This window comes from Heptranchias perlo, chromosome 10 (genome assembly GCF_035084215.1).
Source record: "Heptranchias perlo isolate sHepPer1 chromosome 10, sHepPer1.hap1, whole genome shotgun sequence".
NCBI classification, from domain to species: Eukaryota; Metazoa; Chordata; class Chondrichthyes; order Hexanchiformes; family Hexanchidae; genus Heptranchias; species Heptranchias perlo.
In genome coordinates this window covers 21,569,985-21,592,277 of record NC_090334.1, presented here as the reverse complement: position 1 = coordinate 21,592,277, position 22,293 = coordinate 21,569,985, and the positions used below count along the sequence as shown (strand labels likewise).

General features: G+C 41.3%; 1 protein-coding gene across 4 annotated transcripts in view; it reads left to right on the top strand.

Moving 5' to 3' along the window:
• LOC137326330 (spectrin beta chain, non-erythrocytic 1-like) overlaps nucleotides 1-22,293 on the top strand; it is a 269,969-nt gene that overhangs the window by 231,285 nt on the left and 16,391 nt on the right. For all 4 annotated transcript variants that reach the window (XM_067991316.1, XM_067991314.1, XM_067991315.1 and 1 more), the window contains one exon: nucleotides 21,591-21,865. In XM_067991316.1, coding sequence (XP_067847417.1) covers nucleotides 21,591-21,865 — 275 coding nt within the window. The remainder of the gene's footprint in view (nucleotides 1-21,590; nucleotides 21,866-22,293) is intronic.

Genomic DNA, 22,293 nt, shown 5'->3' with positions numbered 1-22,293 from the left:
TGCCAAGAAGGAGATGGATTGAGGCTGTCCACATTTGCATGAATCAATTTTTTAGAAGTTGTATTACATCTCTTTATATAAACTTTACTGGTATTAGACAAATGAACATATAGAAATGAAATGTTGCCCTCCACTGGTGGATAGATGACAATTTACAGTGAGGGATTCGCACAAAAGAATTTGATACAAACGCATTAATTACAAATGATGCACATAAGAATTTAAATCCAGTTTTTTTTCTCTCTGGTGCACTTTCTCCCCCCTCCATTTAAAGACATTGACTCTTTGCTGGCTACCTCACTAAACTGGCCATTCTCAGCATTTGAACCTGATTAATGAGTGTTGGGATTTGACCACAGAGGGGCATCGCAGCCAAGCACGATGCTGTCCTCACCTGGTATCCATACATGTGCACTTTCAGACGGGTCACTGAATGACAATTAAGAGCAGCAGCCCTAGACAATTTTTTCCCCCTATATTCCCTACTCAGGGACACTGAGGCCAATTGTAATGATGCCCAGGCTGAAATCAGCCAATTCAGCAAACATTTGTGATCAAACCTTGGACTTCCTGATCTGTACGGCTGTTAATCACTGCTCTAGCCAGCTGAGTTATCAGGGATCTCTTCAACACTCCTAATCTCAAAATCAAATGTTGCATTACAAAATTGGGATTTCTTTTAAATTTCCCAAATGTACCTGTGAGAGCAGTCTGTAATCTAATAGGGATTAGAAAGATTTTAGCAAGCTTGCTTTCAGAAGCTAGGAGTTATTTAAAATGCTAAGTAGTAAATGACAAATGAAAATATCATATATACCATATTGGAAATTAAATTCTTATTCAATTTAAAATAATATAAAAAGTATTGACTATTATTTCTTGCTTATCACTGAATAAACTTGCAGTGATTCTGTCACAATTCTTCAGTGTGACCATCATCAGGCTTCATCTACTTAGCACAGATAGACTGATTGACAATGGGACAAAGATATGAACTCCACAATATTTATTTGTAAATAAACGATTGACATCAGAGAAATTTTTGAGCGGTAATCTGATTTTGGGGGTTCAAATGATGGGTTATCAACTATGATATATCTTTACTCTCACAGTTCACAGCATCAGCTGCACACTTCAGTGAGATTACCCTCCAAGATATCCATTATTTTCGATATAAACTAAACTCAATATCATTTGAATACCTTGGGTAATGTAATAAAGACAGACTAGGACAAGCAAGAAGTTTTCTTTATTCAGCTGCCCTTCTTTAAAAATATTCTATGGAAAACTGAAAGTTTCCCATAATCTTGTTAAAACTTCTGAGGCTGAAGAATGATCCCCAAAATTACAATATCCTACTGTTACTCCTCAACCACTAGATGGTGGTATAACATAACCCCATTTCTACATTGCCGAGAAGGGAGATCAATGACAATGTTTGACTTCAATCCTTTCCTGCAGCCATAATGCACCATACGCATTCCAGGAATTAGATTAGTTGTGCGGAAATTGAGGTGCTGTTTTATTTCTATTGTACTCCACAGACAACAGGATTTAAAGGAAATATATTAATGAGCATTACTTTAATAAGATATATATCCTGTTACTTTAATCATCATCCGTATATCATTACATAGTGGCATTGCATAGTGGGATTTTGTAAGCAGGATTTCCAGCTTGAAAGTGTAATTAAAAGAATAAAACTTAGGATGTGGAATTGGGACGGTGCTTGTTATTATTACTTATCCTGGACTTTGAGGAATGCAAGCCCACGATTGGTGTCACCAAAATCACTACTGTTTGATTTAACCTGTTTTCTCTCTCTTACCAATTTGTTGGAGTCTAATCTGCACTATGGTCCTTGGCCCTTGACCTAGGTTTCTTAATTTTAAAAATAACTGACTTAATTAATTCTGGATTATTAATTGAGTGGGGATGGAGTTTTCTTTCGCTCCACTGACTGTGAATGGGAGAAGAAAAGAAATTCCTCCCAGGTATGTTGCAACACTAACATGAGCTTCAGTTGCACAGCTTTGTTTAACACAAGATGTCGACACAACACAAACATATCCCCGCTGAATGCATTGCAGACTGTAGTGTAGTCTGGGAACTGAGGGTATAAACTCGTCCAGATAGTAATAATATTGTTGTTTAAACTTTTTCCTGGCTGTTGGTTGATGTAGCCTGTTTTGGTTGCACATACACCTGCAATTCTACACTGTTCAATCATCTCCCTTGTACTACTTATGAGTTTGTTTTCCTTTCTGTTGTGTCCTTTATATGCTTTTATTTTGGTATTTTTCCCAACTGGCTTTGCTGTCTTACATCCCAGTATGTGTATTTGCAATCCAGCCGTCATGTTCTCTTAAATGATTTTCCTGATCCTTTCTTTCTCCAAAGATTTTAAATAAAACAGTCTTTGTCCTTGATTAGTTTTCATTGAAAATGTTGTATTTATGTTGCTCACCTTTTTTATTTTCACCTGCTGTGCTGTTCAGAATAGAAGTCTGATATTTGACTTGGGCATATTCCACACATTTCATTGGCTGTTGTGTAGCTTGCGGTCCACACAGTCATTTAAAAAGCTGAGGTAAATTATAGGAAATAAAGTTGCCAATCAAGCAAGTGCAATTCTGTGCTTTGAAATGTAAAATAATTAGTGCAAGCATTAACATTAGAATTGAAGACTCAAGTCTGGATATCCTGTGCCTCATAGTGTGCTGTGCCATGTCACTGTTGGCCATCGCAACTGTGGGCACTACAGAGAGCTGATGTAAGTAAGGTAGAGCCTGAATAAGTGGCCAGAACAGCAGTATTTTTGTTCACCCATTTATTTTTTATAGTGGGTTTTGCATGAAACTACTTTTGAAATTATACTTTACGTGTAGCTTTAAAACATCCAATATACTGGCAGGTTTTTAAAGTTTTGAATAGAAGCTATTTGCCTAAATAATCGGCGACACACATGACTTTGTTACTGGTACTCAAAGATAGCAATCCTGCTCCTGTTAAATCTTTGGAAACATTTGATTTCAACCCATAATGTTTATATTTTTTATTGAGTAACCTGTTGTAGGATCCAACATAAATAAAACATTGGGGAAAACTGCTTTACACAGATCCCCTTTTGGTGGATAATGAATTATAACATCACAGTTACTCCCAGAGTCAAGCAACATAAAGTATTCAATTATATGCATGGAATGCACAACACTCCAATGGGCTGAATTGATTTTGATGCTTCAGTATGGTTGAGAACATGCATATCTTGTGAATGCAACAGACTGTTTCAAAGTAATGAGTATACAGAGGCGAGCCCAGTAGATGAGGACCATTAAGCAAGTTAGCAAGCCTAAGTGGGTGGAGAAAAAGAGGCAGACTGCCAGAATTATTATGTGGTCTAGACCTCTGAGGCAGTGAACCGCCCATTTAAAACTAACGCTAGCAGCAAATGGTTACAACCGAATTGGAAGCAGAAAAGGGAAAAGAAATTGCCCACCACTGCATGTTACGAAAAGAATAGGCAGAGCCTGATCAGCCATTCAATATTTATCACGGCTGATCTGTACCTCAACTCCATTTACCTGCTTTTGCTCCATACTCCTTGATATCCCATACCTAACAAAAAATTATTGACTCAGTCTAGAAAATTTCAATTGTCCCAGCATCCACTGCCTTTTGGGGGAGAGAGTTCCAAATGTCCACCACCCTTTGTATGAGAAAGTGCTTCCTGATTTCACACCTAAATGGCCGAGCTCTAATTTTAAGCTCAGGTATGATCAGTTTAGTATGTTAAATAGTACCACTTTGAACTCTTGGCTTCTGTAAGAAACACACTTCACAAATCCAGGGGTTCCGATTTAAAAACTTCAGATCTGTGGTTCAAACATCAATGCAAGAAGTTTTTTCTTTGTGGCACTTAAGTGCTATTAATTGTGATGAGGTGCTAGCCAGGAGGGCCACAGCATTCAGCACAGGCCTCAATCTACCCTGGTCCACACACAACAGGACATAACCAATAGGAGCAACACAATGTCTACAGCCTGTGGAATCTGGCAGGAGAGCAGAACAAAAACTGGCCTTCAGCACCCAGGCAAAGAAGGCGACAAATATTGAGCCCCAGTAAATTTGAAGTTGTCACACATCCAGATGAAGACGTATTGGAACTCTTCGGCCTAGACAGTCAGCAGTGCTGATTGAAGTTGAAAGAGATGTATTTACCAGCGAATCTGGTAAGTTTTTCCATCTATGTGACGTTGTCAACTACACCTTAACTAATATGAAATGTAACCTATGATAAGAGTTGAAAAAATGTTGCTTTATGTACACGTGTTACACATTAGTAATAGTTTTGATTGATATATTATCTCAATGCACCATACTAATAACTACCTTTTTGTCTCTTCACAGAAAAACCTGAACCATCTTGTCGACATTGAAGCCTCACAATTCACCTCAGGCCACTCATATAACCATGGCTGCTGTACTGATTCAGAGCTGCTTGAATCTCCATAACTTAGTAAACCACTGACATATAAGCACTCACAGAGCACAGAGGTAGCACCCCTGCTAGCTGAGTGTGCATTAGAAAGACTGATAAAAGATAGCGGGCATACTAGACCTAAGTCCAAACAGAGGGAGGTACAGTGGTTAGTTAGCGAACCTTCAAGATGAGGTTATTGGAGTACTAACAAGGTACCTACGATGTTGTGATTGTTATCCAGGTCAAATATCAACATTTCCATCTCCATCCACAGTGTGATGGACCAATGATTGGCTGCACTGCCAATCACCATTGAGGGAATATCACACAGTGTGGTGACTGCTATGGAAACCACCATGACCTAGGGACTAGGACCGTAGGGGCACCACTTGAAAAATCCCTGATTGCAGTTATGTCTCACATGAGCTCCATTATCTGAGGAGCCTAGTGGTCAAGAGTTTTGGAGAGTTTAGGAAAAAAGATGAAATTATCTTTTGAGGAAAGGTTTTTCTGGAGGTGCAATCCTCAGTCTGATCATTAGCAAAGATAAAAAGAACCCATCCATCAGTCATCTAAGCAGAGGACCTGAGAGGCAGGACATTGCAGCCTGTCACTGGTGTCAGAGAGAGCTGGTCATATATTTTAAGTTGCACACATTGAAAACATAGGTCCTGTTTGAGGTACTCCTTGGCCTGATACTGTCAGAGAGACATGCTGATCCATGTATTATTCCCCCTGGAAAATGTGAAAGTTCCCAGTAAGAAGTGTCAACTTCCACCAGTGGTGCTGTTACCAAATGGGGAGCGCAGAGGCTTAAGTACATAGCCATAAATTGAGAATAAGTAGCAGGATTTTACCAGGGAAATACCATAACATGCAAAGAGTATGCACATTCGTTCAAACAACAAAATAAATTGTTTAAAGTCACCGGGGTAGATCTTGATTTTGTGCGATAGTGTAAAATGGATGCTAGCAAGTCAACAGCCCGTTTTCCATCTCTCCCAAATTTTATTTCTGTTGACGTCAATGATAGAAGTGCATCAACTGGGCCGTTAGAAATTGTGGGAAATGGTCATTGGAATCATTGGCCTTGAAGTTACACTGTGTGAGTATCAGCACCTAACACGTTCGTTCACAATTCCTGTTTCAGCTATTTTAACAGAGGTGTTAATACAACTCATATGTATTAAACGGGCGTTCACCTCTTTTAAAGCAGAGGAGAAAGGAAATGCCTACTGTGTTCATAAACTAATATATAATATTACAATTGCAAAGCCATTATTCAGTTAAAAGAGCTGAAAAGTGAGTGATAATGCTCATTGGTGTTCTTATTCTGTGAGTGTGTAGTAAAACAAATCCAGTGGGTAAAAAACAATCCTCTGAATTTATCTGTCTAGTGAAAGAAATCTTTCAGTTGGCAAGCAGTATTCAGTTTGCAGAAATAGAGGGTTGCAAGTTTCAATTTTTAGGAGAAAAAATATTGAAGCAAATGATGTGATCTTAAAAAGCTCTGAGTAAAAAAAAATGTCAGTTACCTATAATACACGGTGAAGTTCGAATTCCCCACTCCCCCCACCAGCCAGTATAATTTTGCAAAACCAGCGGCACTTCTCTGAAGTAATTCAGTTTGATTTGATGTTGAGCCTTGTGACTTTTCTTGTGCATATTCATCGCTGCGTAAGTGATAATCTTAAGATGTTAAAGCCAGGATAAAGGATAGTTTATTTTTTCCAACCCCTTGCACAGTGTGTTGTACTGACCTACTGACACTGTGGATGGAAAAAAAGAAAATTGTCTTGACTCCAGCAGAAGTTGGATGAAGAATGTTTTTTTTCCTCATTTGAGAATTGCTAATTCAGGCAAAGTTCTTTTTAATTTGAGTGTTCAGATGGATGAAATGATTCAGAGGGACAGGACGTAAAAATGACCCTGGCATACACACATGGAATATTTAGGAAATTGTTTTTGTTGAAAAAGCTTCTGGGGATATTAAGTACCTTCTGAAATGCACTCCATCCAGAGTAGTATCCCTTGTTAATGCTGAGACCTGATTCAGTAGTCTATATGCCTCAATCATGCCTTTGTAACCTCTACACTTGACTATTCCATTGCTCTCCTGGCCGGCCTCCCATCTTCCACCCTCCATAAACCTGAGCTCAGCCAAAACTCTGCTGCCCGTATCGTAACTTGCACCAAGTCCCGTTCATCCATCCCCTTTGCTTGCTGATGTAAATTGGCTCCCGGTCTGGGAACGCCTTGATTTTAAAATTCTCATCCTTGTTTTCAAATCCCTCCATAGCCTCGCCCCTCCCTATCTCTGTAACCTCCTCCAGCCCTACAACCCTCCAAGATCTCTGCGCTCCTCCAATTCTGGCCTCTTGCGCATCCCCGATTTTAATCGCTACACCATTGGCGGCCGTGCCTTCAGCCCGAAGCTCTGGAAATCCCTCCCTAAACCTCTCCACCTCTCTACCTCTCTCTCCTCCTTTAATACATTCCTTAAAACCTGCCTCTTTGACCAAGCTTTTAGTCACCTCTCCTTATATCTCCTTATGTGGCTAAATGTCAAATTTTGTTTGAAAGTTGCTCCTGTGAAGTGCCTTGGGACATTTTACTACATTAGAGGTGATATATAAATGCAAGTTGTTCTTGTTGTTATCGTACTCAGCAATCATATCCTTGTACTGAATTAATGGAGCTGCTTTATTTTTTTTGATGTGGAGATGCCGGTGATGGACTGGGGTTGACAATTGTAAACAATTTTACAACACCAAGTTATAGTCCAGCAATTTTATTTGAAATTCACAAGCTTTCAGAGGCTTCCTCCTTCCTCAGGTGAATGTGGAAATGGAAGGAGGAAGCCTCCGAAAGCTTGTGAATTTCAAATAAAATTGCTGGACTATAACTTGGTGTTGTAAAATTGTTTACAATTATTTTTTTTGCATAGAATTTACTGCACAGAAACAGGCCATTCAGCCCAACTGATCTTGGCCGGTGTTTGTGCTCCACACGAGCCTTCTCCCACCTTACTTCATCTCACCCTATCTTTAGATCAATCTTTAGGACTTTAAAAATACCTTTTTCAGAACATATTTATTACACTCCAGTAAACCTCAAGGCTACTTGGTACAGTATTTGTATGTGGGTCAAGGGAGTATTCTCACCTTTGAACAATGAGGGGAGCACCCTATTGGTGGGGGAAATAGCATTGGTGCCAACTCACAATATGGAAATACCCAAGATCCCAGGATTTGGTACAGGGTCAGGGGCACATACCACATCTGCCCCTTAAACGACTCCATCGGAATTTCTGGGCCTGGGTACTTATTCATCAAAAATATCAGATGGAAATAGAACTGACAATTATGTATTTTAACGGAAAACTGTCTGATGTAAAATGTAGTCAGTTAGGAATACAATTATATACTTATTTTATAAATCTCTTCTCTTCTAATATAGAGGGCTGTTTAATAGCTGGTGTCAGGAAGCTAACGCCCACCTGCATTAATCACCATCAGCATCTTTTTCCACACTCTGTACTGTAGTGACACAATGTACTTCCACACATTTATCAAAAGGTAAACCTTCTGCGGCTCTGGGAGAGTTTGCTTCTGTGTTTCCGGAAATTTCGTTAAAAACTTGATACTGTCGTGTTCACTCAACTCTTGTCCAATATCCTGAACAATCCTTATTTATATAAGATACTTGTGTTGCTTCACCTGAACTAAGTTGTATGTGCTTGTGCATTCTACACATTAGAGTTTGTATACATGGAAAAGGTGTCAAAATGAATGTAGATTTTAATTTATTGTTATTTTCATTTTGCTTTTTCCTTGCATGGAATATGGAGTCAGTATTTGGGGGAGGGGGGACAGCAACAGTTGGATGGCAGTGATAAATGGGAAGAGGTAGAATGCGTTGTCCATACACATCTGCTGCCAGTTTAAACTAGAAATCTAAACCAACTCTGACAAAATACCTGTCCCTCAGATGGTGTGGTTTATGTTGCTGCTGATTATAGTCCCAGTCAGTTTGCTGTGGCACATGGAGGTCATAATTCAGAAGATTCTACGATGATTCCCATATTTCACGGGCCATATATAGATTTGGGTGGGAAAAAGCAAACTGCTGGGTTGCGATTTAATTTATCCTAATATGGCTGCCAAGATTCAAGTTCTTTGGCGGGATCCCAATGTCATAGATGAGAAGGACAATGAATAAAGAAGGCAAAAAGACAACAGAAATTTTTTGTATTGAAGACATTCTCTGAGCATTTCAAAGACCATTTTTATTCTAGTTTCCGAGTGCTTCTCTGCTTTGCTGCCCAAATATCCCAACTCCTTCCTCCATAGAGAACTTGTACTTCCCTATGTTACAACAGCAACACTTCAAAAGTACTTCATTGGTTGTAAAGCACTTTGGGATGTCCTGAGGTCATGAAAGGCACTATATAAATGCAAGTTCTTTCTTTGTAAAATGACACTACTGAAAGTTCACTGCAGGCTGATTGACCAATAATATAAAGCCCGCGACAGCAAGGCTGCATGTGTGCCCAAATTTAGACTCCTCCACACGGGAAGTCATGAAAAAGGTTATGAGAATATGGAATATATTAACAAAAGTGGCTATTGGACTAGAGTCATCTGAGACATTTAAAAAAGGAATTAAACAGTTGAGGAAGAAAAACATGGAAGGATATGGGGAATTGGGATTACAGTAGAGAGCGTACACACAAGGGATGAAATGAAATGAGAAAGAGAAATAACAATAAGAGAAAATATATTCTAGCAAAAAGGCAGGGTAAGAAAATTGAAGACAAAAATAAGATAATTTATAAATTTTATCATTACTTTTTTGTTGCACATTTTTCTTCCCGAGTGTGCATAGAGGAAAAATACGCAGGAACACTCTACACCTCTCTCCGCTTCCCCTCCCCCCTCCCCCAGAAGAAGAGAGACATTGTGTAGCAGTGGTTAAAATCTGTTCATGATTTTGGGATCATTGCTTCAAACGGAATATGGGGCTTTTAGTCATAACACTACCAGACCTTTGCTCACAACTTTTTCAATTGTCAATGAGACATCTCCTCAAGCGCACATCCCATTATAACACACAAAACATTCAGACTAGGGCCTCGACATTAAACCCCACACAATGGGCGGGAGAGGGTCAGGGGCGGGGGGATTAAAGGGTTAAATATGGGGAACGTGTCCCCAACCTGTCGCCTACGCGCCTGCTGCCTTTATTATGGTGGGGGATCGCGGGGAGTCCGAATGTCCCGCCGTGGAGAGGCGGGACACTTCATTAACCTATTTAAATCGGACTCTCACAGTGCAATTGGGAGCCCAATTTAAAATTGACTATTGCTGCATGGGTTTCCCAGGGGTTGGGAAACCCGTCAGTGAAAGGAAGGCAGAAGTGCTCCCCCAACCCTTCAAGGAAATTATCAGCCTCCCCCACCCCAGCCCCGAACACCTCCCCCACTCCCCCGCTCCGAGCCCTCCCACTTGCCTACCTTTCACCCCCCCTTCTGATCGCTTGCTGACCTCTCAATCCCTCCCGATCGTTTGCCAACATCTCATCCCCCCCCCCCTACCGATCACAGCCTCTCTCCCTCCTCCCGATTGCCAGTGACCGTCGCCAAGGGTTCCCAGCTGCAGCCTCCTGCCGCTGGTGCTTCCTCCCTTCTGCCCGCCGGCCATGCTGTTCATTTGGCTGACTGCCAGGCAGGAAACGGAACTAAAAAATGTTAATGAGGTCCTGCTGTTAAGTTTGGCAGGACCTCCGCATCCCTGGCCTTGCTGGGCTCTTTGGCTGTTATTGGCCTCTCCCGCACCCTCCCTTCCTCACCATAAATATCGGAGCCTGGGTGTTTCCCAAAGGGAGGGGAAAATCGGCAACTGACTTATCAGGGGCCACAGTCATGGAGCTCCCAGCATCTACCTCAAGTGGAGCATTGACAGAGGCCCCGTAGCATAATACTTGCCTGCCTGCCTGGCCGTGTCTCACCAGGAAAATAGCATATGGCATGGGGTGATACAAATAGAGCCAAGCAAAATGAATTAAACATACAATGAAATGTTTGGCTGTAATTAACCATGCTGTAATTAACAATTTTCCAATATCTCTTAAGGTAAACAACACTTTGATACCATATCAATCAGTGAATATTTAATTCAACAGACTCTGTATTACCAGTATACTTATTTATAGCAATAATACACATGGTAGTGTATTACATTCATGGCTATCTTTCTAAGAATGCTGTGTTTGGTGTAGTTATTTGAAGGGTGATTCTAGGAGGCAAATGTGGGGACGGCGGGGGGGGGGGGGGGGTTCCGAAAATCGCGCAAATCCCGTTCGGGTTCGGAAGCCGGCTCCAACCCGCCGGCTTCCGAGATTCCCAGGGATCCACCTGTCTGCGCGCGGGCAACCCGAAACCGGAAGTCCCGCCAGCAATTAAAGCCAGCGGGATGACAGTTAAAGAGCCAAATGTACCTCATTGAGGTACTTAAGGCACTTTACCTGTGTCAGGGTAAGTGATTAGAAAGATTTTTAACTTATCTGGGCGGCTTGCCCACCACTTCTGATTCACGCCTGGTGAAACCAGACATGAAGGATTGGATCAGGGAGAAAGAAACGAAATAAATTAAATAAAAAAACATGCAATGAAGTGAAAACACTAAATGCATCTGGCTTTGAAACCTGCTCCGATGTCCCCATCTTCAACCTTCTGATCTCCCCCTACCCCCCCCCCCCCACCCGGATCGTCCCCTGATCTCTCCCCCTGATCTCTCTGTCAATGCTCCATGTGAGGTAGATGCTGGGAGTTCGATGACTGTGGCCCCTGATGACTCAGTTACCAATTTTCCCCTCCCTTTGGGAAACACCTGGACCCCTTCAGAATCAAGCACTTCCAGGACAAGTTCATCACAGCTGAGATGCAAAGTAAATCTCCTCCTACCACATCTCAACACTTTGTTCCCAACCTCAGAGGAGCAGGTCCTAACTCACCAGCATTTCATTCCTGCTTCTCACACAAGCCATCCTTGTGCCATGTCTCAGTCATAGTGTCATAGAAAGTTACGGCACAGAAGGAGGCCATTCGGTCCATTGTGTCCGTGCCGGCGGAAAAAGAGCTATCCAGCTTAATCCCACTTTCCAGCACTTGGTCCATAGCCCTGTAGGTTTCGGCACTTCAAGTGCACATCCAAGTACTTTTTAAATGAGATGAGGGTTTCTGCCTCTACCACCCTTTCAGGCAGTGAGTTCCAGACCCCCACCACCCTCTGGGTGAAAAGATTCTCCTCAGCTCCCCTCTAATCCTTCTATCAATTACTTTAAATCTTTGCCTCCTGATCACTGACCCCTCTGCTAAGGGAAATAGGTCCTCCCTATCCACTCTATCTAGTCCCATCATAATTTTATATACCTCAATTAAATCTTCCCTCAGCCTCCTGTGTTCCAAAGAAAACAACCCCAGCCTATCCAATCTTTTCTCATAGCTAAAATTCTCCATCCTTGGCAACATCCTCGTAAATCTCCTCTGTACCCTGTCTAGTGCAATCACATCTTTCCTGTAATGTGGTGACCAGAACTGTACGCAGTACTCTAGCTGTGGCCTAGCCAATGTTTTATACAGTTCCAGCATAACCTCCCTACTCATTTATTCTATGCCTCGTTTAATAAAGGAAAGTATCCCAAATGCCTTTTTAATCACCTTATCTACCTGTCCTGCTACCTTCAGGGATCTGTGGACATGCACTTCAAAGTCCCTTTGTTCCTCTACACCTCTCAGTATCCTCCCATTTATTGTATACTCCCTTGCCTTGTTTGCCCTCCCCAAATGCATTACCTCACACTTCTCTGGATCGAATTCCATTTGCCACTTTTCTGCCCACCTGACCAGTCCATTGATATCTTCCTGCAGTCTGCAGCTTTCCTCCTCACTATCAACCACACGGCCAATTTTTGTATCATCTGCAAACTTCTTGATCAAGGCCCCCACATTCAAGTCCAAATCATTAATATATACCACAAAAAGCAAAGAACCTAGTACTGACCCTTGCGGACCCCACTGGAAACAGCCTTCCAGTCGCAAAAACATCCGTCAACCATTACCCTTTGCTTCCTGCCACTGAGCCAATTTTGTATCCAACTAGCCACTTTCCCGTTGGATCCCATGGGCTTTTACTTTTTTGACCAGTCTGCCATGTGGGACTTCGTCAAAAGCCTTGCTAAAATCTATGTTCACTACATCAAACGCTTTACCCTCATCGACCCTCCTTGTTACCTGCTCAAAAAATTCAATCAAGTTAGTCAGACACGACCTTCCCTTAACAAATCCATGTTGACTGTCCTTGATTAACCCATGTCTTTCTAAATGACGATTTATGCTGTCCTTCAGAGTTGATTCCAATAATTTGCCCACCACTGAGGGTAGACTGACTGGCCTATAATTATTCGGTCTATCTCTTTCTCCCTTTTTAAACAATGGTACAACGTTAGCACTCCTTCAATCCTCCAGCACCACTGCCAAGCTAGTTTAAGCCCTCCTCAACAGTACTAGCAAACCTCCCCATGAGGATGTTGGTCCTGGCCCTGTTGAGGTGCAACCCATCCAGCTTGTACAGGTCCCACCTCCCCCAGAACTGGTCCCAATGCCCCAGGAATCTAAAGCCTCCACCATCTCACCAGCCACGCATTCATCTTCTCTATCCTCCTATTTCTATACTCACTAGCGCGTGGCACCGGGAATATTCCGGAGATTACTACCTTTGATGTCCTGCTTATTAATCTCTTTCCTAACTCCTTAAAATCTGCCTGCAGGACCTCATCCCTCTTTCTACCAGTCAGTTTGTCAATTTGCTGTCAAACTATTAGCAGTTTTGTGTTGTGGATTTGCATCCCATGCAGAACTGAGTTCAGTCCACAAGAGTACTTTTTACACTGGATGGCCCATCTTTGTCACCTGATATTGAATGAGCTAGTTTTTAACTGCACAGGGTATGTGCAAACACTGTTAATGCTGAAAGAATAAGATTAATTAAAACTAAATTTAAAAATCATTGTTTCTCAGATAATAAAGTACAGTGGCATCATCACAATCCAACTGAAATGCTTTGCCTCTACAACATTTGGTGCTGGTATATAAATGCTGCAGTAATAATTCATGTTTCATTTCAGATGCATTTTCTTGCTCCATTTTTTTACAACAGCAGTAATATTGAAGAAAATGCTTTCCTGCGGGTTTAAAAAAAACAAATGCAACTGAGAGCTTTAAAGCTGCACAGTAATACACAAATGCATCTTTTTGCTTTTATGTACAAGTGGATTAAAAAAAGTCCTCACATTTAGTTAAGGAACTCAGGCTTCCTCTGCCAGCAGGAAATATTTGTCCAAACCAACACTGACCTTTCGGTAAAGCATTTTATTTCTCTTTATTGTTTTGGAAAATAGAACACAGCACAGTCAATTTCAATGCCATATTTTGGCATTGCTCTTCATTAGCATAAGATCCAGCTTATAAATCTCACTGGTGTATAAACCACTCCCCTAACTTTATGATAGCTTTTTCAATGCAACTTCTTAATGCAATCGCAACTTTTGTTTTGTAGCCATAGTGCACACTTCCTATTTAAGTACCAAATACTCCACATGTCCCTATATTTCTTAATTCTCCAATTTTGCTTTTATATTATTCTCCCCTTTCCTTTATTCCTATCTTATTTTGTCAGTTCTTGACATTGCAGAGTTTGAGTCGGTGGTTCAGGCAGAGAGCAGGCACAGGCATCTGGATCTTTCAGGGGATAGCTGCAAGTCTAGGTCAAGAAGGTAGCAAGTAGGTGGGTATAGCGGGAGTATGTCATTGGGTCCCAGAGAGAAAAGGAGCAAGTCAGCAGGTTTCTGGTGGAGAGCAAACATGTGAACTGCACAATTATCAGGAAAGGGGAAGAAACAGATGTTTAGTTAAGATAATTACAAGCTATTCTGTATGAGTTATGCTGGAGCAAATGTTGTAAGGTGTGTAACTCACTTCCCTAGAACTTAAAAGCAGGAGTGAAAATGTGACACATATAATGGATTTTGTGTTACTGTCTAATGTTTGGCTTGTGTACCTTTTGCTAATAATTTTGTACTGAATTGTGTTCAGCCCTTCCATTTGTTTATTTGTTTGGGACATTAGCCATTTGGCTACAAATATGCCCTCATTCTTAATGATTCCTGTTTTCAGCAGATGCTATCCATTAATGCCTTAGCCCAGACATAATGTTTGTGGAAATTTGTTCTCACAATTGAAAGCTGTTCACATTTATGTAGTTTGTGTGATCTTTGAAACTTTCTTTGCAGGATGTAAAATTTGCAAGGTGCACACTATTGAAAATTCTCACCGCAATAATAGGAATGTGGTTATGATTTGTGTCATTTAAGAGACGTTACAATGTCTAATGCATTCTGACATGACTGCACGTAGTCCTCAGCTACTCGTTGTCCATTGTGGCAGGGTCTCTCAGCTTTGTTCTGTGTGATGAAAGTAGACAATGGTTCGTTGGTTATGACTGCAGTAAAGATGTTTCTTTTATAAATATTAGTATTAATTTTAATTCGGACTGTTGATAGAGACAGAGACTGCCATGAAAACAGAGAATCAAACATATGAAAACAGAGAAAAGTAGGCATGAGAGCACAGAGAGCAACAGAATGATGAAAATGGAAAGTTTGAGAGAGAGGAAAACTTGACTCTGGAGACAAGCTAATGGACACCACAGGACATAAATTGTTTTGTTTACGCAACCTGGCAAATTGTCATTCAAATTTACTGACATTTTAATTTGAACAGGCTGTCCAGTTTTTATTAGTAGTGGCGTATTTGTAATTGTTGTGATGAACCTGGGTTTTAGCCATTTTTACCGTATCAGCCTGAACAAAACAGGACATTGGTAGAGATCGGGGAGCTAATGGAAAACTGAGATTAAGAACTAAGAATGTCAAACTTCTTGTAGGAACTGCCAGAGCATCAACTGATGAAAACTTCTTGTTCAGTAAACAATACTAAATGATTTATGGTTAACAATATACAATATATTTTTTTCCCCAGGATCATAATATTTTGCTGAATACCTTTGAAATTGCTGATCCAAATTCTGAAGTCAAACACCTTTTTTGTTAAATTACTCAAGAGTTGCAATTCCATTCCAACATTTTATATTTGGAAAATTTCACAAAAGGTTTGCCACAAATAGTTATTCCTAACCATAACTTTGTTCTAGTTCACAGCAACATGAATTTCACCTTCTTTAAATATCTCCAGAAATACCATCAATATAAATTGTTTCACAACCAATATCTTCATTTAGGGGAAGAATATATTTTCCCAGCAAGCTATCGAGGAAGCTGCCAATATCTTTATTGCCGCTCAGTCTTCACTTGTTTGTGTTTTATGCTCTCAAGCTACTGATCAAAGGGAACCCGGGAACAGATATTTTGTGTGAAATCAGTCCTTCGTTGACATTATTAATTGAGAGTTCTGTCCAGTGTTACCATTCACAGTGTCACTGGAGAGTAACTGATGAGAGCATGCAACACAAAATGTCAGGCCCCAGGTTATGTCCCAACAGCAGTTTGATGCACCAAAGGAAAATTGACAAATGCCGATAAATGACTCCCTTTATAATATTTGTTCAGTGGCAATTCAGTGGAATATGTTTCCCCTATGTTCAGCCTTAATCATACCTAATCCAGTGGCCCTTCTCCGGGTGTGACCCTGAATGGTGAGTGCCACACAGCTGTTTTTTTAGTAGATATAATTATGTGAAACTTAACTCGGCAAACATGGAAAGGAATAACCACTGAGCAGCTTTGACAGTTGCCACGGGAGCTGAGATGTTTATTTGCTGCTGAAAAGAGCTTATTTTAGGTACTCTGCTCAAATGTGGTGAGTTATCATGATCAAAGTTTACATTTTGTCAGCATAAGGATGATTCACCTGCTCTGATGAAAATGTTATGCAAATGTACACTAGGCTTACAGGAAGATACATGACATGCAGTTGAGATGGCACCCGGTTATTCTGTGCGAGTCATACACGCTGGAGAAAATATTATGAAATGTATAAGTTGATACCCTGAAGTCAGGGAATAAGATAGAAAGAAAGAACTTGTGTTCACCACCTTCTATCCAGTGCTCAAGGGCAGGTCCTAACTCGAGTAACTCATTTAAGAAAGGAGGGAGGAAGAAACCAGCTAACTACAGATCAGTCAGTTTAACACCAGTTGTGGGGAAATTCCTGGAATCTATCACCAGGGACAGAGTGACTGAGCACTTGGACAAGTACGAGCTGATCAAAGAGTGTCAGCATGGATATGTGAAAGGGAGGTCATGTCTGACTAATCTAGTTGAATTTTTTTGAAGAGGTGACTAGCGTGGTGGACAGGGGCGTGTCAATGGTGTCTCCATGGACCTTCAGAAGGTATTTGATAAGGTTCCGCACGAGAGATTATTAGTGAAAATGAGAGTGCACGGAATTGGAGGTAACTTTGTGACGTGGGTTCGTAATTGGTTGGGAGGTAGGAGATAGAGAGTGGGGATAAAGGGAATGTACGCTGATCGGCGGAAGGTGAGGAGTAGTGTTCCCCAGGGATCTGTACTGAGCCCTCGGCTTATCACCATATATATCAATAACTTGGATGAAGGAATAGAGAGGTGTATATCCAAGTTTGCAAATGAACCTAAGTTAGGAAGCACAGTAAGTTGTGTGGATGGCAGCAGGAAATTACAAAGGGACACAGACAGATTAAATAAGTGAGCAAAGCTGTGGCAGATGGAGGTCTATGTGGGGAAATGTAAGGTAATCCACTTTGAATCCAAGAAAGACAAATCAGAATATTTTCTTAATGATGAAATATTAGGAACTATGGAAGAGCAAAAGGATTTGGGTCTCCTTATTATAAATTACTAAACGCTAGTAGACAGGTATAAAATGTAATCAAAAAGGCTATGGAATGTTGGCCTTTATCTCAAGGGGGCCTGGAATCAAAAGGGGAGGAAGTGATGCTTCAGTTGTACAGAGCCTTGGTCAGACCCCACCTGGAATACTGTGTTCAATTCTGGGCACTACATCTCAGGAAGGATATATTGACCTTGGAGAGGTACAGTGCTCATTCACCAGAATTATATCAAGGCGTAAAGGTTTAAATTATGAGGACAGGTTGCAGAGACTAAACATATTCCATTGAGATTAGAAAGTTAAGGAATAATCTAATTGAAGACTTTAAAATGATTTGCCCTGAAAGCAGTTAGCACCAGGCCAGCTCCGCTCAGGAAAACCAAGTCTACATGCGGCCTAACCAGCTTAAAGGCACTGCTGCAGGGCGACTCCCAAAAGGTAAGTTTTAAAAAAATGTTTACCTGAATATGAAGCCAGGAGGAGCAGGAGTGGCTTACCACCGTGGCAGGTTATCTGCTATCTTTATGAATTTTGGTGAGTAAGTTTTTCATTAGTAATATAGAGAATGATTAGGGGAATGGGGTACAAGCCAACAACCAACCGGTAAAAGCGAACATCATTCTCGCCCAGGAGTTTGAGTCGGAGGCCTGGCACATGTCAACTGCTGAACCGAATTTGAATGCCGCTGGTCAGCTGCACACCCATTTTGGGCAGAAAGTGGCAGCTGGCCGGCAGGCTTGCAGCGAAGATCGGGTGGCCTCTGGGCCACCCGCCGGCTTAAAGAGGAGGCTGCAGGCAGCTTGGTAAATTGCCGGGAGGTGGGGGGGATGGGGGTGGTGTTCCAAGGGTCTCATGGCTGGAGATGGTGGAGCATGGGGCAGTAGAGGCCCGGACATTCTTTGTGGGGCTGGGAAGCACTCACTCATGCTCCTTCTGGCTCCACTAAGGACATTTTTTTAAAACTTACCTTCAGTGGCCTCACTGGCTTCCCAACAGCTTTACCTTGCGGGGTTGCCACTGCATGCGCCCCAGTCAAGAGCTGGTTAAAATACCATCTGGGTCCTATGTATGTCATCCGCAGCCAAACCCAGTGACACTAAAATCAGAAATCGACAGGTACAATGTGGGAAATGGAGCCACTCCAATTTTCATTGCTGCCCCGCTCCATGCCCGTCGGTCTGGGAAGTTAAAATTCCCCCCTCAATTTCAATGGGCCTTGAACTAATGCAAGTTCTTATAATTGGCTGTCTAGTTTTCTGAGTTGGCGAAGGGTTTCCTCCCTAGTTGTAACCATTATGTAACAAAAGCCACCAGACAGCAAGACTTGAATTAAAATTGGGCTTATGATTAAATTGAAAGGTGCATATACTTCAAATGCTGCTGGTTTCAGAACTACCAGTATTCTTTTTTAAATCACAACACTGCAGCGATCCATTGGATGTGGAACAAAAACAGCCCTGTCCCAAGTGTACACAGGTGAGCCGTACTTGCTTTAGTTCCTCCCCTAGCAGGCCTCTTTGACAAGAGGAGAACTGCTGAACGTAATCACTTGCCGTGCACACTTTGTGAAAGCTGACACTGGTATTCAAGTAGCACACAGGAGCTATGTGCAGGAGAAATACATTGTTTGGGATATCTATATCTGTAACATATTGGTTGTACCCATCTGAGATGCCAGCCAAAAGGATACCAGCTCCATCTTCACTAGCATTGCTTGTCTGCTTCACAAACCTAGGCAAATGACTTGCCAAGTCCACAGGTAGCAGAGTCATTTTCACAAGTCAGTACCTGAGTCAAGGGAGTCGTCAGCTTTCACCCGGTGCGTACTGTCTATGGCAAGCAGGTCAGAGTATTGCCTCCCTCTCGAGCACTCAAACCTGCAATCATCGATGTGTGAGGCAAATGCCTGAGTTACTGCAGTGTCATCAAACTGATCTAAAATGACTAACTGTTTGATCCTTCAAGTTTGAGTGTCCCTTACAATTTTCAAACCACATACAACAACTCACTGCAACACATTTGCAACAGTGTTCTTCTGTACTTTTTAGTTGCCTTACTTTATAATGAACATTTTTTTTAAAAGGCTATTTGTAGTCAGTGGGTGGAAAGTGTAGCCCATTTTATATGTAAAGAACCCAGGAAAATCGGAGTTTAAAATAATGATCTTGTACACAAACCCTCTCCCATCTCCTTGAGCGTTAAATTTTCAAAAGTAATGGAAAAATATTTGTACAATTCACAGCTGATGAAACATTATCCGTTATCTCTGTGATGTAAAGGTATCAGCTCCAGCACAGGGACACCTTTTTATTCCATTTTACACTTATTGAATGGTATCAGGGCCACAATTTTTTTTTTGAGAATATACTGCCATCCTCTTGGATATATATCCTCTTATTCCACCCTCCACCCAAACGTTTCACCCCTCTTGGGCCCTCCTTTGTCATGCACCTCTTGTGTTCAAGGTGTTGAGGCTGCTGGCCAGATCATGGGCTATCATCGCTCACACCGCTCATCAACAGTCACCAGGAGGTAAATCAAAGCAGAACAGCAGGGATTCCCCATCCAATTTTCCCTCCCTTTACCCGTGAGGAAGTATAGAGTGGTGGTGCTTCCTTGCAGCAGTATGGTTGGGCTGTGAAGCTGAGCAGAATGAGACATCCAGCTTGTGGTGCCATGTGTTGGCACTCTGGGCATGGCAACCAAAATATTGCAATTTATAACGACAAATGTCATTTTATTAACAACAGTAATTTAAGAAACCTTTAAAGGCTATGGTGGGAGGGGAGACCTAAAGCAACGAACTTTTAAGAAGAATAGGTGCACTAACCCACCCATGAACCCCAGACCTGAAGTGGCTGATCTCAGACTTGCAGAGGCCAAACGCTTCCCCATAGGAATCAGAGGGAAAGTTGTAACCAGGGTGCCCTTGTGACATGGTTGATGTTCTTAGGGAGCAGTATTGGTGAAAGGCTTAAAGCAGGAAAGTCTTCTTGCATCACTCACATCTCAGAATGCAACGCGACCAGGAGAAAAAGAAGAGGAGAAAGGATCTTTTGTTTAATAAAAAGCCCACTCTCAAATACAGAACAATAATTTCTTCCATCGACTGAATTCAGTCTCCTTATCAGTTTCATACAGCAGCCCCAACCTATCAGTAGTCTGTCAACAGATTACTACCTTTTGCAGGTCTGTCATTTTAGCACAGATGTTAGCTTGTTAATATTTTAAATGCCTATGCTGATCGGGAACAATTTGTTAAATATTTGTCTGCTCATGTTGCCAAAAGTCATAACTAGGTTGACTGTCCTTGCTAGCAACAGCATAATACTGGTGGTTAGATTAACAACATTTTGTGTAATACAAAATATGCCACTACACTAAACAGAGATGCTATTTGAGCAACACCAAGCATAGGAACGAAGGTTCATTTTCTCACTCCACTGAATTCCTGATCTCTGCTGCGTTGCTATGGGGAGATGCCAAATAAAGGCCAAGCCATTTTCCAAGTTGCAGGGAACATGAGCTAAAATCAAAAGAAGAGCTGTTAAGTGGATGTTCTTGGACACCAGTGGTAGCCTCGATGAGTAATACTGTGAACAAGTAGCCCTCTTAGCCATAGAGAGATGTACAAGCCTGTGAAGATTAAAAGGGGAAGAAGACTATGGGAAATTTTGGAGGACAACTTAACTTCAAAGACTTAACTTATGGGGTGAAATTGCCCTATTCAATGTGACCATATGAACACATTAATGTATTTGTATGGCATTCTCCTGTTCACAATTTTAATAAAAGCATGAACCCATTTAAAATAAATGGGCTAACACTATGTTAAAATAATGGACAGAGGAATTTCATACAAACATATCAATACTAATATCACACATCATTGGTGTAAATTTTACTTTATTGAACTTTTCCCATTACTTAGCATGCAGCATGACTAAATTAAAGCTGACTGTGCATTGAAAATATACAACTCTTTTGGCTGTTCTTGATGGGATAACAGATAATGTAGACCGCTGAAAGCTGCCTGTAACCACTAAAATCTAATGTAGTTCACAGTTATGGTGCATGGCTCTGAGAGCTAACTCAAAAGCAATACAAGATCTTTTAATTCTCAAGATTGCAGTCTCTGACTTTATCTTCAACTTTCCATAGATAACCACATCAGAAGATCTATCTGCCTTGGTAAATGGTACTGACAGTCCAGAAGAAAAGACATTAGAGAGTGAAGATAAATCAGAGTTTGAAGAGAAACCTTATGAGAGGGCATCCAAGCCTCCACCCCTAATATTGACAGAGTTGGAAATTGAGAAGCCCAGAGTTTCATCCACACTTCCAATTTTGACTGCAAGAGAACAAGTTGTCCAACTGGAAGGATACCTTGGACGTAAACATGAACTAGAAGGACCTAACAGGAAGGCATCAAACAGGTGAATTTTTCAAGTTTTGAAATGTTTTTCACTTGTGGAACTTGGGTTTGAATGGGATTATATTTTCTCTTTCTTCTGACTGAAAGCAACCTGCATGAAATGAATGTGGGCAGTCTCCTGTGGTGCAAGTTCATAGCACAGAACTGCCCATAATTTGGCACTACATTGACAGTATCGGTAACTCAGATATGCCGCAGGGATAGCTAATGCAGTTCTTACCAATGCATTGGGGGATGTACTTCCAAGACTTGGTTTAAAGCTGTCAGGAAAAGGTTTCTTCTGTGTGGTATGTCTAATGAAATCGTAAACCATTTCTTTATAAACAGGTTGCCTATTGTATCACATGGTGCACTGAAGAAATATCCCCCATTATTCAGAAAGAGCTTTGCATCCCATTTGACCTGGGAGTACACAAACCCAACACTAGA